This window comes from Electrona antarctica (assembly GCF_951216825.1).
Source record: "Electrona antarctica genome assembly, chromosome: 16".
In the NCBI taxonomy this organism is placed as follows: domain Eukaryota; kingdom Metazoa; phylum Chordata; class Actinopteri; order Myctophiformes; family Myctophidae; genus Electrona; species Electrona antarctica.
The window spans coordinates 17,877,666-17,893,945 of NC_136797.1; the positions used below are offsets into that span (position 1 = coordinate 17,877,666).

Consider the following 16,280-nt stretch of genomic DNA (forward strand, 5'->3'; position numbering starts at 1 on the left):
ACAGAGGAAGACGAGGAAGAAAGATAGGAGAGGAGAAGAAGAGGAGAGGAAAGGAAAGGACGAGGGCAGGAAGCATAGCAGGAAGGGAGTGGACAAAAATGGAGTAATGAGACGAGAAGAGAGAGTAATATGAGCAGGGAGAGAGGCGCATACAGTACGTGGGAGAGGAGAGAAGACAAGAGCATACAAGAGATTTAAGAGATGAGAAGGGAAAAAACATGGTATAAATCAAACCTAATTAAACAGTGCCTTGACAGCATGGATTGAAATAACAACATTGGATACGATATATATATATATATATAGAGGCATGCTTGCAGGGTTATAATCTCAGTGCATGTGCATTTTTATGTTTGTAATCACATGTTGGCTGGCTGTCTGCGGGGTGTTTGAATGCTATTTACATCGGTATAGTGTCTGGCTTTCACTCTCATTAGTGGTCATTTTATGGAGGCCGCTCAGATCCAGGGGAAAGAGGCAGCACTGTAGGGGTCATTAGTACTCTAATTAGCTCTCCCACAAGGCCTCTCGCTCACCCCGAGCTCTACAAATATCCACCGAGATGGGACCTAGAGGTGAGAAGAGAAACGAGATGGTCCATGGATGGACTACGGCCATCTGCAGAAACTAAACTACACTGTGCTGATGTCTAGCACACTGGATTACAATAGTATTATAGTATAAAAGTATTAGAAGGATTTTGATTATATGATCAGACAGATAATAAACGTCAATAAAATCCAAAAGATTATTTTTTGTGGGAAAGTGGGAAAAACATTCAGGTATGTATAAACTAAACCAAATTAAACATCGCCTTGACAGCACAATATGTACAGTGTGTGTGTGTGTGTGTGTGTGTGTGTGTGTGTGTGTGTGATTGTCTTACATTAGATTGGCATGGACTTCATCTTAACCATGGATGTGAGTTCCTGCTTGGTCACATGATCACGCCTCCGTTGCTTCATCCTGGAGACAGCCAGAAAGAATTAAACATGATAACAGCAACATTGATATAATAACAATGAATATAATAGATTATCACTCAGTGACGAATGTCAGGTGCCAATTAGCCCGGCCCAGCCTTTGTGGTTTCTGATCTGAGCACTCGCCCCCGCCCTCCTCCAACCCTAACGTCACCAAATTTGGAGCTCATGCACCTCTGCACTGTTTGTTATTGGTTAGCCGTTAGCGAAATACAAGGAAGTGGGCTTCCTATGCCAAATGTTCCAATGGGTTTCGATGGGTACCGAGGCTAGGTGCCAATTTGCTTGACATGATGTAGCCAATTGCCTTCATTCACAAAGGCAGTCTCTGCTGGAACTATTGCCCCCGCGACCCGACTCGGGATAAGCAGGTGAAGATGGATGGATGGATGGATGTCCACACAGAGGTCAACCCACAGTGGCAGTTCAGTATGCGGTGGCACTTAACCATAACAGTCATCTCTTATCAGCCCTAGGGCTGATTCTTATATACAGTATCATCCCCAGGGTTGATTTTCTTGGTCATGGGTGAGGGAACCAGCCGTTGTTTAAATATGGAGAATCTCAGGAAGTGAAACAACCAACAGAGAGGTTGATAACTGTTATCAGATCAACCCGATGGCTTATACAGCAGTGTAAGGTAAAGTGCCACCCACAGTGGGCTGAAGCGTCACACTGCCAACAACCTCAGCGCGCAAATCCAGCCTGGACAAAAACTGGCCACCAACACAGCCGCTGTGGATGAGTAAAACTTCTCAACTGAGGAGTCACACAGAGTTTGTTCGGGAAACAAAACACAATGTGGAAAAGTGTCCGTGTCCCAGCAAATGTCACATGACACCCACCTGCAGCACCTGCTATGTCCTCAGCCAACTCCCTCACCACCCACACTGTCAGGAAATCCCACCAGGACTACCATTTCGTTCACCGTGGTTAGTTATAGTTCCTCATTGAAAGTAGTGTGTGTGTGTGTGTGTGTGTGTGTGTGTGTGTGTGTGTGTGTGTGTGTGTGTGTGTGTGTGTGTGTGTGTGTGTGTGTGTGTGTGTGTGTCTCACCACATGACTAGGATGAGGGAGAGGACGGTGGTGAGGATGACCACAGAGAAGAGAACCAACAGAATCACCAAACCAATATTACCATCTTCATCTAACGTAGAATCTAGAGAGAGAGAGAGAGAGAGATAGAGAGAGAGAGAGAGAGAGGTTGATTATCTTGATTGCATGTGCTAAAACTACAGTCACTCCAATCAAATGGCTAGAATTTGACTAGAGCTAAATCTCAGTCCACCTCCACCTCAGGTCTGACATGAGCACACAATGGAAGGAGGGAAGGAAGGAGACGGAACACAGAGAAAACAGTTTATCAGTTGTAAAGCAAAACAAAAAAAAACAAGACAGTTAGAGTGCGAGAAAAAGACAGAGAGAAACAACAAGACAAGGTCCAATAACGGAGTTCACATATCTCTGGGCTGTTGCCTCGTCCCAGTGTCAACCACAAGAACCATCTGCCTTTGAAATGTGTAACGATAATCATATGCTCGCTAGAGGCGTGTTTGTGTGTGTGTGTGTGTGTGTGTGCGCGTGTGCCTGAATCTGTGAGCATAATATACAGTATGTGTATGAGAGTGTGGGTGGTGGTACTGTGTGTGTGTGTGTGTGTGTGTGTGTCTTCTCTCTGTGTAGTTTTAATTACTCTCCCGGGATAAGTTAATTTCAAGACCTTCATTACTGCTGTCACACAAACAGTCATTCATCATATTGGAGAGTAAACAAGTCTCTATTACACACACACACACACACACACACACACACACACACACACACACACACACACACACACACACACACACACACACACACACACACACACACACACACACACACACACACACACACACACACACACACACACACACACACACACACACACACACACACACACGTGTGTGTGTGTGTTACTGTATGTGCGCGTGCATGGCATGCACTCAAAGACAGTAAGATGTGCAAAGCCAATTTACACGTACCGTATGCGCTCGTGACTCACATAGCCATGTGTATGCATACAAACACAAGCAAATATAGTGTACCTACTGTCCAATGCACGCGCGCACACACACACACAGACATACACACACACACACACACACACACACACACACACACACACACACACACACACACACACACACACACACAGCAGACATCTGGTCTCCAGCAGGCTGGCTGAAAGAGATCTGATAAAGTCAATCAGAGCTTTATTCAGCAATCGACTCTGCTGCCAACACTGTGTGTGTGTGTGTGTGTGTGTGTGTGTGTGTGTGTGTGTGTGTGTGTGTGTGTGTGTGTGTGTGTGTGTGTGTGTTATTATTAATATTGTGTTTTTATTCTGTTGGACATTGTTACCGTCTGGCAGAGCATGCCACATTAACATTTAACTGCACACATACTTGTATGAGAACATGACAAATAATTCTTGAATCTCTTGAATTTTGACAGTCCAGTTCAAGGCACTGGCTTCGTCAGACATATGCATACCAGCTGGGCTTTACCCATTTTGGAATGAGGCCGATTCTAAAAACGCCTACTAAATCCTGACCTAGGTTTTCTGAAAAACTTCAAATATTTATATAGCAGCATACATTTTTTGTATTTTTTTGGAATAGTGTACATACTGTACAGAACCCCAAGAGGGGTTCCCGTCCAGAAGTGTAGTGTTACAAATAGGGGTTCCCGCCTATAATGGGTTAAGGAGGCCATAAGTCACACTTGGCCATTTCTCATGAGAATATCTTGATGCATCATTGCGGACTTACACAAGACACTACTGCTAATTATTGGGGGTGTAACTAACTATACATTTTAACAGTGATACGATATGCGTCACTCTGTCTATCTGTCTCTCCCTGTCATGCCCGCACGCACGCACGCACACGCACACACACAATATTGCAAACTGCATTAGAGACATTTTTAGGATAGAACACAACACATCGTATGAAGGAGTACACCATGCCCAAATGGTGTAATTGACCTCCATTATGGGCACTTCACTGATGCAGCAGGAATGGAGTGCTTGAGCTGTTGTGGCCATAATCGCAGTACATAACACTCAAGGATTCGCAGTATTATTGACACAAATGATGTCCCTTCTTCCTGTCATTCAAGTCAAAAATAGAAAAAGGACTATTTGTAAGCCCTCCATGAATGCACACATTATCGGTCATTTCTTTGGTTCCAATTAGCCTGGGTGAGCTATTAAACTGGCATCAACAAAACTACAGGCAAAACACAGATACCTGAACATGAAGTTACATGATAAAGCTATGCTAAAGCTAAGTTATGAGCGTCGCCGTTTCCCGTATGTGTTGTTTTAACCCATTTAGGCCCGACGTCGACATTTAAAAAAACGTCTTCTAAATCATGACAATTGAAAAACCTCATGTTTCTATATCAGTGGTTCTCAATATTTCATGTCAAGGACCCCAACAATTATATGTAATTGGCCGCCGGCCCCCCATCTGAAAATGTACCCTCTAGTTGATAGCTCTGCATCATGTATGCAGAGCTGTTGAATAACCCTTACAATATGATCACAGCCATTGTACAATGTTGCTGATATTACATATACACAATTTTTGAGCCATGAAAAATAATAATCAAAATTATGCCAAACACGCACAAAGCATTATATCATAGAGCTTTTATGTGTTTTATGTAATGTAATCTGAAACATATGTGACTACATTTGACTGAGGGACTGCCATTGGATTTTTTTGAATTTTTGTTTTTTCATGTCATGTGAAAGCAGGGAATCTTCAAATTGACATATTGGTTGTTCAGTTTGACCCACCAGTTTTGGAGATATGGCTTATAGAGTAATGTCTTGAAGAAAACAGCGAGTTGAGAAAACAGGCTTGAAAGGTTCACTTCTGTGGTCTCTAACATTACACCTCGCTAGATGTTTAAGCATTTATTTCATATTTACATGTCAATTTCAGCTCTGACACTTATTTCAGACATGCTCTAGTATGTGAAGAGTCTGCTTGTGCTATTAACTCATTTTGAGAAAGTTTTTCTCCTCTGGTGAAAAGCTGGAATTTGCACGATGGCAGTCTCTCAGTCAAATCTGGTCACATATAGTGTACAATGTACATAATGCGTGTGACTGAAGGGAGGGAAGACATCAAATATAAAACTGAACAGACATCAACACCTTTTTCCCAAGGAATGCAACGTGTGGGAGATATACTGTATAGTTCTGGTACAATGTTTGTGTATGCTATCGTATGTATTTATGTTGGACTACGGCCTGCCAAGCAAATTGCCCCCAGGGTACATAAAGGTTTTACCTTACTGCGTTGCCCGTGTGTAAAAACATGAGCTAATCGTAGATGTCGGGAACAATATACAGCGTCTAATAATGGCATGGCCTTGCTGTCAAATCTTTAGCTATCAATAAGTTGTGTGTGAAGTTTGTGTGAAGTTTAACCCATTTTGGGGCGGGAACCCCTTTTGGTGTTAGCATTATATTATGCTTTAGCTATTGAAAAATAGCAGATCTACAAGCTCATAGCGCGCCACCGAGTGGCGCGCTACGAGCTTGTAGGTATGGCAGCGGTGGCTGAACGGTTTGCAGAGCGGTCTTGATACCGGAAGGTCGCCAGTTCGTATCCCCGGACCGGCACGTTAAAATTACCACCGCTGAAGTGCCCTTGAGCAAGACATTGAACCACTACCATGAAATGTTCTATGAGCAGGGCCTGGCTGTAAACAAGTATCTGATGCTTAGTCCAGTTACCCTGGGTAAATATAGTAACTTTGCTTTGCTATTTTTGAAAAATCGAAGAACGACTGACATAGAAACATAGCTTTTTCAGAAAAGTGTCAGGATGTAGAAGTCATTTTTAGAATCTGATCTCGGGTCAAAATGGGTTAAACAAAATAAATCACAATGTGGACTGGAGTTCAGTGGTGAAGCTGCACTATAAAGGCTGGCTGCTTTTGTGCATGCCTCAGAGTGGTGACGGTGTACTGTACGCATTTTACCATAATTATGGGAATAGCACTCTTTATACACTCTTCACCGATAAGAACAAAATTGCTATTACCGGTAGGTTGTAATTATCTTTTCTGTTTTGTTTTTCTTCCTCTTTTTTTTAGTTCACATCCTTCTAACCTTTTCTTCACTAATCACTGCAGATGATACCACCAAAGAGACAGCTGGTATTCAAGTACAGTACCAACATAATTGAGATGACACTCTCTTCTGCATCCACAGACATACATGTGTGTGAGGCTATGCGCACGCGCGCACACACACACACACACACACACACACACACACACACACACACACACACACACACACACACACACACACACACACACACACACACACACACACACACACACACACACACACACACACACACACACACACACACACACACACACACACACACACACACACACACACACACACACACACTTTGAGACCCATCACAAACAAAATGACAAACCCATTTAATGCCCTGAACCATAATTACAGAAAGCACACTCTAAAAGCATAATTAATACCCTGGATTGTGTGTGTGTGTGTGTGTGTGTGTGTGTGTGTGTGTGTGTGTGTGTGTGTGGCGTATTTTGAAAAACTGAAATGACATATGAATCTGGTTGACTTGGGTTTCAGAGAGATTTCAAGAGATTCAGCCTTCCTGCCTGGAAACTATTATACTGTAGCTCTGTATAGAAGATCTACAAGCTCATAGCACGGCACCTATTGCCAAGTGCCACGCTACGAGCTTGTAGATCTGCGATCTTTGAAAAATCGTGACAATATGGCGCAAATCTTTGAATATATATTCATTTTTAACTCAAATCTTTGCTTCTGGGGGGTCCCTGAAAAAAACTTATTTTCAGATGGGTAAATTTTCTTATAAATTCTGGGGGTCCTTGACATAAAAATGTTGAGCACCACAGACAGAAACATAGGTTTTTCAGAAAGCCGTTAAGATATAGAGGATGTGGGCGGCGGTGGCTCAGGGGTAGAGTGGCTGGATGGTAACCGCAAGGTTGCCTGTTCGAACCTGGGCTCCCCCAGAGTTAGTGTCGAAGTGTCCTTGAGCAAGACACTGAACCCCAAATTGCTCCCGATGTGCTGGCTAGTGCCTTGCATGGTTTCTGCCGCCATCGGTGTATGAATGTGTGTGTGAATGGGTGAATTGATGCACAATCTATGTAAAGCGCCTTGGATAAAGGCGCTATATAAATGCACCATTTACCATTTATATAGAAGTTTTTTTGTTTTGTTTTTAATCGGCCTCAGGTCTAAATGGATTAACCACATGAAACCTAGCGTCCCTATTCTAGTATTCTGTGCACACATTGGGTGAAACTAGGCAGACATTCTAGTATTCTGTGCACACATTGGGTGAAACTAGGCAGACATTCTAGTATTCTGTGCACACATTGGGTGAAACTAGGCAGACATTCTAGTATTCTGTGCACACATTGGGTGAAACTAGGCAGACATTCTAGTATTCTGTGCACACATTGGGTGAAACTAGGCAGACATTCTAGTATTCTGTGCACCCATTGGGTGAAACTAGGCTGACATTCTAGTATTCTGTGCACCCATTGGGTGAAACTAGGCAGACATTCTAGTATTCTGTGCACCCATTGGGTGAAACTAGGCTGACATTCTAGTATTCTGTGCACCCATTGGGTGAAACTAGGCAGACATTCTAGTATTCTGTGCACCCATTGGGTGAAACTAGGCAGACATTCTAGTATTCTGTGCACCCATTGGGTGAAACTAGGCAGACATTCTAGTATTCTGTGCACCCATTGGGTGAAACTAGGCAGACATTCAGTGAACAGCAAGGATCTACAGTAAAACCTCACAATGCAAAAAGAAAAGACTTACTTTGGGTCTTGGCGGTGGAGGTCTCAGGGTTGATGTCTACTGGAAAGTTCTCCCCAAAAAAGTCTTCTTCGGGGAGAAGGGGTTCCAGTGCAGGCTCAGGGGTGTTGTAGGCTGAAACACACGACACGCGTGAGCAGTTATAACACACGCACGCACGCACACGCACGCACGCACGCACGCACGCACGCACGCACGCACACTTATAGAAATATAGTGAAACGATTATGTAGGTGTATTATAAGTTATTCTGAATCGCATCAACAAACAGCCTCAGTCAACTAACTTAACCCATTCTAAACGGGAACGCCTTTTGGTGTTTTAAGCATTATGTTATACTTTAGCTATTTTTGAAAAATCTTGATAATGTGGCGCAAATGTTTGAATATATATTCTTTCAGAACGAACGTTTTAACTCAAATCTTTGCTTCTGGGGGGTCCTGGAATAACAAATTTTCAGATGGGGGGCGGCGGCCAATTACATATCATGTTTGGGGTCCTTGACATGAAATATTGAGCACCACTGATACAGAAATGTGAGGTATTATTTAGAAGACATTTTTAAAATTTCGACGTCAGGCCTAAATGGGCAACCAACTAGAATTTTAGAACATATGACTACTACTACTTCTATAATTTAAATAAACAACTAAATCAATTATCTAAAAGCACAGTTTGCAAAGAGGATGAGGATGTTAAAAACAAAGTTACAAAACAAAGGCTATCAGTGACCTAGACACTTTATACAACACTGGCTTAAGTGAAATCTTTCTGACCTCCCCAAGGCCAAGCCAAGAGCGGCGGACTCCATTCACTCCACTGGCTGTCGGAGTTCACCTCATCCTGAGCTCGAATCTGGACATGGTGGGGGTAACCAGCCAGCGCATCTGATATCAGCACCGGAATGTCCATAGACTCAATCTGAAAGAGAGACGGGGGAGAGAGCCGAGGTTAAGTGGAGGCTAGGCGGTTCATCAAAGACACGCGCCACCCCAGCCACAATCTGTTCCCCCTGCTACCGTCAGGCAGGTGATAACGCAGTATCAAATGACACATGAACAGACTATGGGATTTCGAGGCGCTGATCTCTGTCACCATGTCTAACTAACTCGAAAACTACTTGACAGTAGGCCAAGATCTGAATATTTCTTCCCAACTATGTTATTTAAATGTTCTAATGACTATCTCAGACCTACCATCCATCCAGGCTATCAGATACAGTGTGGAGGAGTTGAATTAGCCAATCGGGCACAAGCTGTTTGTCCAATGTAAGGGATCTACTACTACTACTACTACACGCAAGACAGGCACAGAACAGTTTGATGTTACTCAACTCAACTAAATACTAACGTGAATACATACAACAATAACAAACAATTGAAAAACCAGACACATCAGACATTGTACTATTGGTACATCATGCTGTGAAGAACGTTATGTAACATTGTAGATAATATAAGTTTTGCCATCCAATGCTGCTAAGATAAACACTTGCATTTCTGTAACTCTTTGAGCTCTGTTACTCAAACAATGCTGCCCGCTATCATAGGAAGACAGCTTTGTACCCTATTGTCCCTCCACCTAATCCTAAAACACATGATCAACACACATGCGCCTAAAGATTCAGATCAATGCAATCGGGGGTCGCAGGCTTCCCACCTGACAAAACAAAGTTCCTCTGGTTTCTACTGACCAGTGTTGACTTTGTCGACTAAAACTAAGACGAAAGATGTTTGTCGACTACGTTTTTTCACTGAGGAAAACTAAATGGAAACTAAATAAAAACTAAGCTATGATGACTAAAACCAAGACTACATTTTTTGTCAATTTCGTCAACAAATAAAAACTAGACTAAAATGTTAGGAAAGGACTAGTGGACAAGAGATCCAGTATAAGTCATTTTACACTTGGTTGCATGCTGAAAATAGCAGATCTACAAGTGCACAATGCGTCGCGCTGCAACGCATTGTGAGCTTGTAGATTGGCTATTTTCAGCAAGTGTAAAAATCAGCCATTACGACGGCATCAAGGCCGTCGTAAAATACATTTTAGTCCACTAAATCAACTGTAGATTTAGTCGACTAAAATCGCATGACATTTAGTCCACTAAAACTAGACTAACACTAAAACATTCCAGGTGACTAAAATGTGACTAAAACTAAATGAAGTTTCATTCCAAAGACTATGACTAAACTAAAATAGAAATTTGCTGCCAAAAACAACACTGCTACTGACCTCTGACCAGTGTGTGGAGCCCTGAGGCCTATATCTAACACTGCTACTGACCTCTGACCAGTGTGTGGAGCCCTGAGGCCTATATCTAACACTGCTACTGACCTCTGACCAGTGTGTGGAGCCCTGAGGCCTATATCTAACACTGCTACTGACCTCTGACCAGTGTGTGAGCCCTGAGGCCTATATCTAACACTGCTACTGACCTCTGACCAGTGTGTGGAGCCCTGAGGCCTATATCTAACACTGCTACTGACCTCTGACCAGTGTGTGGAGCCCTGAGGCCTATATCTAACACTGCTACTGACCTCTGACCAGTGTGTGGAGCCCTGAGGCCTATATCTGATCTGGAACATGAGAGGAAAGGCTGAGTGGACGGGCCAGGTGGACGGGTAACGCCAGGCCACCGCCAGCCTGGTGGGATGGCCCGCCTGCCCCTCCACCGTCACAGATTCTGGAGGGTCCGGTTTCACTGCAGATATAGAGGGGTATAGAGGAGCATACATGGGGAAAGAGGAGAGTAGAGGAGAGAGACAATGATGAGATACGATGTACATGCATAACACAAATGCACACAAACAATCAATAACAATAAAGTCACCCCTGCAAAACAATAAAGAACGTGCAAACCAGTCGAGTGCTACCAGTTTATTTTATTTGCGTAGTCCTCCTGAGTCCTGAAGTGCCCAGGTAACTATTCTGCATCAGTAACACACAGCTGCTGCTGTCTTCTTTAAAAACGTTCTCATGAAGACAAGAGCAGCTCCATGTTAATTCATTGAGATCTGTTTCTGAAGCTTTCCCTCGCCACAGACACAAGCAGTACTTCCATATCACCTGAGCAGTGCAAAAACAAGTGTAAATGATTTTCTCCAGGACAATCTAGAGGGGCGGGTGTGTGTGGAGAGGAAACTAAAGGACTCATTAGAATTTCTGTTCCAAAGTAGTTTGGAACTGTCCAGTACAAACTCCTAAAATCCTATGAATATCTTATGGTTTCTTGGAACTGCTAGAGGAGCTACCGGGAGTCTTGGAGACTGGCCTTCAACAAAGGGGGTACCAACAACAATTAGGATAGACGTCAAGTTCTGCCTTTCCTGCAATTGTTCACTCGAACGAGATGATGGTGACAGGATACGATGGACATTAGGTTAGCTTCAATACTCTATACATACAGCATGTTCGGTGTTATCTGAGGGTGATATGGAATCAAGACAAATTGTTACTATTGCACTTGCTTCTTCCAGCAAGGTTTTAATTGATTTTCAGTGGAGAGGGGACCACAGTAAAATGAATATGTAAATATTAGTCTCTGCATTTTAAAGCTTTGAACGAAGCACTGAATCATCCTATTGTCCAATCACAATCACCATGCCCAACCCCCCAAAACCATTTAGTAGCAAAGTGCTCAAAGAATGCAGTTATAAAAAGCAATGAAAGTGACCAAAAAAGGGGCAACTTTGTGTTTATGTGTCCTTGTGTGTGTTTGTGGCAGCGGTCTTGTGAGTGGTCTTGATACCGGAAGGTCGCCAGTTCGTATCCCCGGACCGGCACGTTAAAAATTACCACCGCTGAAGTGCCCTTGAGCAAGGCATTGAACCACTACCATGAAATGTTCTATGAGCAGGGCCTGGCTGTAAACAAGTATCTGATGCTTAGTCCAGTTACCCTGGGTAAATATAGTAACTTTGCTTTTTGCTTTGCTTTGCTTTGCGTGTGTGCGTGCATGTATGTACATACTGTACATGTGTGTGTTGTGAGTCTTACACAGCTTGTCCATCCTTATCTGCGTGAAGGTTTGCTCCCTGCCCAGGGCATTGGTCACTGTGATGTTCAGAATATGGACAGGCTGCCAGTAGGTGGGCAGGGTGATTTCACAACGCTCCAGGGACGGGTCCACCACACACGGCTTCCACTCCTCGCCTTTACCCCTAGAACACCAGTGGAGAGATGTTATACCACCAGGTGATTGATGTTAACTACAGTATCTGGTACAATAGATCACTGGTTCTCAACCTTTTCAGACCGTGACCCCCCCTCAAAATAATGATATTTGAACTGGGGACCCCTCAAAATAATGATATTTGAACCGGGGACCCCTCAAAATAATGATATTTGAACCGGGGACCCCTCAAAATAATGATATTTGAACCGGGGACCCCTCAAAATAATGATATTTGAACCGGGGACCCCTCAAAATAATGATATTTGAACCGGGGACCCCTCAAAATAATGATATTTGAACCGGGGACCCCTCAAAATAATGATATTTGAACTGGGGACCCCTCAAAATAATGATATTTGAACTGGGAAAATAATGATATTTGAACTGGGGACCCCCCCGCCCCGCCCCCTGACAAGCACAGGAATTGTAGGCACTTACATTTAGTTCCACAAGGCAGCTCACAACGCCTCACATTGCGAGGCGTTGTGAGCTGGTAGATCTGTTAGTTAGCTTGTATATCCGCTATTTTGCCCGTTTCTTATATTATTTGACAATGTGGTCAATGTTGGACCAGCTTTTATAGTATAGTCTGTTGATTACTATTGATTTGATAACTATTTTGTTTTGTATTAAAAAGGTCTTAAATGTCCTTAAATTGTCACTTTACTGTTATCTGGGGACCCCTCTGGAATCATATTGGGACCCCCCTGGATAACAGCAGTAGTCTGGGGTTGAGAACCAGTTAAACCAGGGTTGAGGAACATTTTTGTCCACATGGTCACTTAGCTGATTTCTGTTGTCAGACAGTGAACACCAGCATTTCTTTGGTCTTATTTACTTATTATATTAGACTGCTATTTAGAATAATACAAGCATAGAATAAGTCAATGATGTAATAACTCAATTGATCACCTCAATAGCCCAATCTGCCCAACCTTGACATAAACCCTATATACTATACTTTGTTGTACATCTAACAGCAAAAACAGCATCACCTAGGCACCTCTATTTAGTTTCCCCCCCACACATTCTTAAAGATAGCAACAAAAGAAAACATAGCATATCTAAGACCTTGCATTGTGAGCTTGTAGATAAGTTAGCTTTTTGTACGAATAGGTGTGCCTTGAGATTTAGACTTGAAAAGTTTGAAAACCACTGCTTTAGATTCACAGAGCAATGACGGTGGTGTTTGGTATGGTATCACATCTATAAAGGTTGGGTTCAATCAAACACGGTTTAACAGCATGCTCAGTCATATGTAACATTATGCATATTAGCTGCGTGGGAAACCTTTCCTTGAATGAGTTGAGTCGGTGACTCATTGTTTTCGAGGAAGAGGCCTTGGTGGACTTCAGTCTACTCTCCCTTTCCTTCCCACTCTCTCTTTCTAATTGACAGACAGCAGACAGTCCATTCAAGCATGAAGCATGATTCATAGTTCTTGGCATTACTGTTATCTTTCACTTTCAATTTCAATGTCAAAGTTTGCTGCACACAATTCAAGAGAAAAGAGGTCCTGCGCACCGTGTTCACTTATATAACAGTAACTTATTCGGCTACTGAGAAATACAACATTTCGGTCTCACGACCTTCATCAGGTATATCTCTACTGTGAAGACGGTGTGCGGGACCTCTTTTCTCTCATTATTTGCACTTTCGGTTGCCTGTTAATAATAATAATAATGGCTTTAATTAAAACGCACTTTACATTTGTAAGAATCTCAAAGTGCTACAGCAAATGAATAAAAATAGAAGAACATCACACCATTAAAAACATGTAAGAGAACGGGAACACTTTTAAAACATAAGGGCAAGGCTATAACTTTTTTTTATTTTTTTTAACAAATGCTTTGTTAAAAAGGAAAGTCTTTATAGTCCTCTCTTGAGTGTCGACTGACTGTGGTGTTCTCAGGTGTGCGGAGAGAGTGTTTCACTGTTCCGATGCACCCGTCCCTTGTAGGTGTGCAGGGAGAGTGTTTCACTGTTCCGATGCACCTGTCCCTTGTAGGTGTGCAGGGAGAGTGTTTCACTGTTCCGATGCACCTGTCCCTTGTAGGTGTGCGGGGAGAGTGTTTCACTGTTCCGATGCACCTGTCCCTTGTAGGTGTGCAGGGAGAGTGTTTCACTGTTCCGATGCACCTGTCCCTTGTAGGTGTGCAGGGAGAGTGTTTCACTGTTCCGATGCACCTGTCCCTTGTAGGTGTGCAGGGAGAGTGTTTCACTGTTCCGATGCACCTGTCCCTTGTAGGTGTGCAGGCAGAGTGTTTCACTGTTCCGATGCACCTGTCCCTTGTAGGTGTGCAGGGAGTGTTTCACTGTTCTGATGCACTTGTCCCTTGTAGGTGTGCAGGGAGAGTGTTTCACTGTTCCGATGCACCTGTCCCTTGTAGGTGTGCAGGGAGAGTGTTTCACTGTTCTGATGCACTTGTCCCTTGTAGGTGTGCAGGGAGAGTGTTTCACTGTTCCGATGCACCTGTCCCTTGTAGGTGTGCAGGGAGAGTGTTTCACTGTTCCGATGCACCTGTCCCTTGTAGGTGTGCAGGGAGAGTGTTTCACTGTTCCGATGCACCTGTCCCTTGTAGGTGTGCAGGGAGAGTGTTTCACTGTTCTGATGCACTTGTCCCTTGTAGGTGTGCAGGGAGAGTGTTTCACTGTTCCGATGCACCCGTCCCTTGTAGGTGTGCAGGGAGAGTGTTTCACTGTTCCGATGCACCTGTCCCTTGTAGGTGTGCAAAAGGACTATTCTCTACGCTGCACACAATTCCACAGCCCAATAGATCTCCTGCAACCCACAGTTTGGTTCTCTACACACCTACAGCTTGTGTACCAATACTATTTAATAGTAGAAAACAGTACATGGAAAACGACGGAAAGGGAGACGGAGGCACGGCGGTACGAACTGGCAAGAAAGTAAAAGCAGGAACAGAAAAGGTAAGAAGATAATCAAGAACGATAGTCAGAGCAGAGTGATGGAAAGAAAATGGTTAACATCCGTTGTTAACCCACTGAACAACCCATTCTATTTGGGTTGAGACAACAAAAAGCAAAAGGCTGTGTTTACCTGTAGAAGGCATGATACTGGGCCGGCAGGAAGGTCTTCACTGACTCCAGCCACGAGCAGCGAACCAGTGAGTGATTGGGCAATCGGCAGGAAATGTTCAGCTTTCCTGGGGGATCTGGGAATTAAGAGTTCAAACAGATTAGATCAGAGCACAAAGACAAAGTTAATCTGATTATTAATTAAGAGTTCAAACAGATTAGATCAGGGCACAAAGACAAAGTTAATCTGATTCTTATTGATCATTTGTTTAATTATTTGTACACACGAATACACAGACATACAGGACACGTACAGTACACAAGGGCATAACGCAGGCTTCTGATTGGTCCCCGACTGTCTAACCAGCAGGCTCTTTCTAACTTGTTCCACCCTGGTTCCGCCTTGTTTATGTTGAATTTGCTATAACATCATTTTTGGAAAAAAACACAATATGCCCAGTCACCATGCTGCGCCTGTGATGTTCCTTTTTACTGACAAAGTTTAAAATAGGAATTGAACGCACAGAATATCAATACCTAGTAACTGAAAAACACGTTATTTTAATGGTAGTGGATGGAGAGAAAGGAATTTTGTCCAACCACGAAACAGCAACAAATGGGTGCGAAGAGAGGCACAACCATGGGCAGGACTTGACAAAGGGTGAATTGTGGACACATGGAGGGCGCTCGGACGGCGCAGGGGTAAAGTTCCTGTCCACCACCGTGGAGGTTTGAGTCCTCCGTTGCGCCTCCGGCTTCACCGGGGCGACCATACGAGCACAGTTTTCTGCGTGTGGGGGAGGGAATAAGCTGCCTGGGCGGGGAGGGAAGCTACCTGGGCGGGGAGCGTGATCCTACAGCTTGGGCTGGTTGCACCCGTCAGTCGGGGGGGGGGGGGGGGGGGGGGGGGGGGGGGGGGGGGTTGAACGGTAAGGAATAGGGTGTTCCTTCACTCGCTAAATGTACATCCTCCTGGTGAGGCTACTCGCTGGCAGGTGATAAGAAGCGGCAGATGATTCCATGTGTAATTGGTATCAGCAGGTCACCTCTCAGCACCACTGCCATGTAATGTTGTTATTAGTAGGAATAAACACAAAAGCACCCAGGAGGAAGTGGACTATACAAAGGGGAGGAGCCAACCGAGTTCCTTGTTTTTACA

The 16,280-nt window shown here is 43.7% G+C and overlaps 1 protein-coding gene across 1 annotated transcript in view; it reads right to left on the reverse strand.

The window, feature by feature from the left end:
- il11ra (interleukin 11 receptor subunit alpha) overlaps positions 1 to 16,280 on the reverse strand; it is an 81,761-nt gene that overhangs the window by 991 nt on the left and 64,490 nt on the right. Inside the window, exons 5-11 of the mRNA XM_079524612.1 lie at positions 15,144 to 15,258; positions 11,905 to 12,068; positions 10,446 to 10,609; positions 8,682 to 8,826; positions 7,909 to 8,019; positions 2,040 to 2,142; positions 887 to 966 (exon numbers count right to left, since the gene is read on the reverse strand). Coding sequence (XP_079380738.1) covers positions 888 to 966; positions 2,040 to 2,142; positions 7,909 to 8,019; positions 8,682 to 8,826; positions 10,446 to 10,609; positions 11,905 to 12,068; positions 15,144 to 15,258 — 881 coding nt within the window. The 3' untranslated portion in view covers position 887. The remainder of the gene's footprint in view (positions 1 to 886; positions 967 to 2,039; positions 2,143 to 7,908; positions 8,020 to 8,681; positions 8,827 to 10,445; positions 10,610 to 11,904; positions 12,069 to 15,143; positions 15,259 to 16,280) is intronic.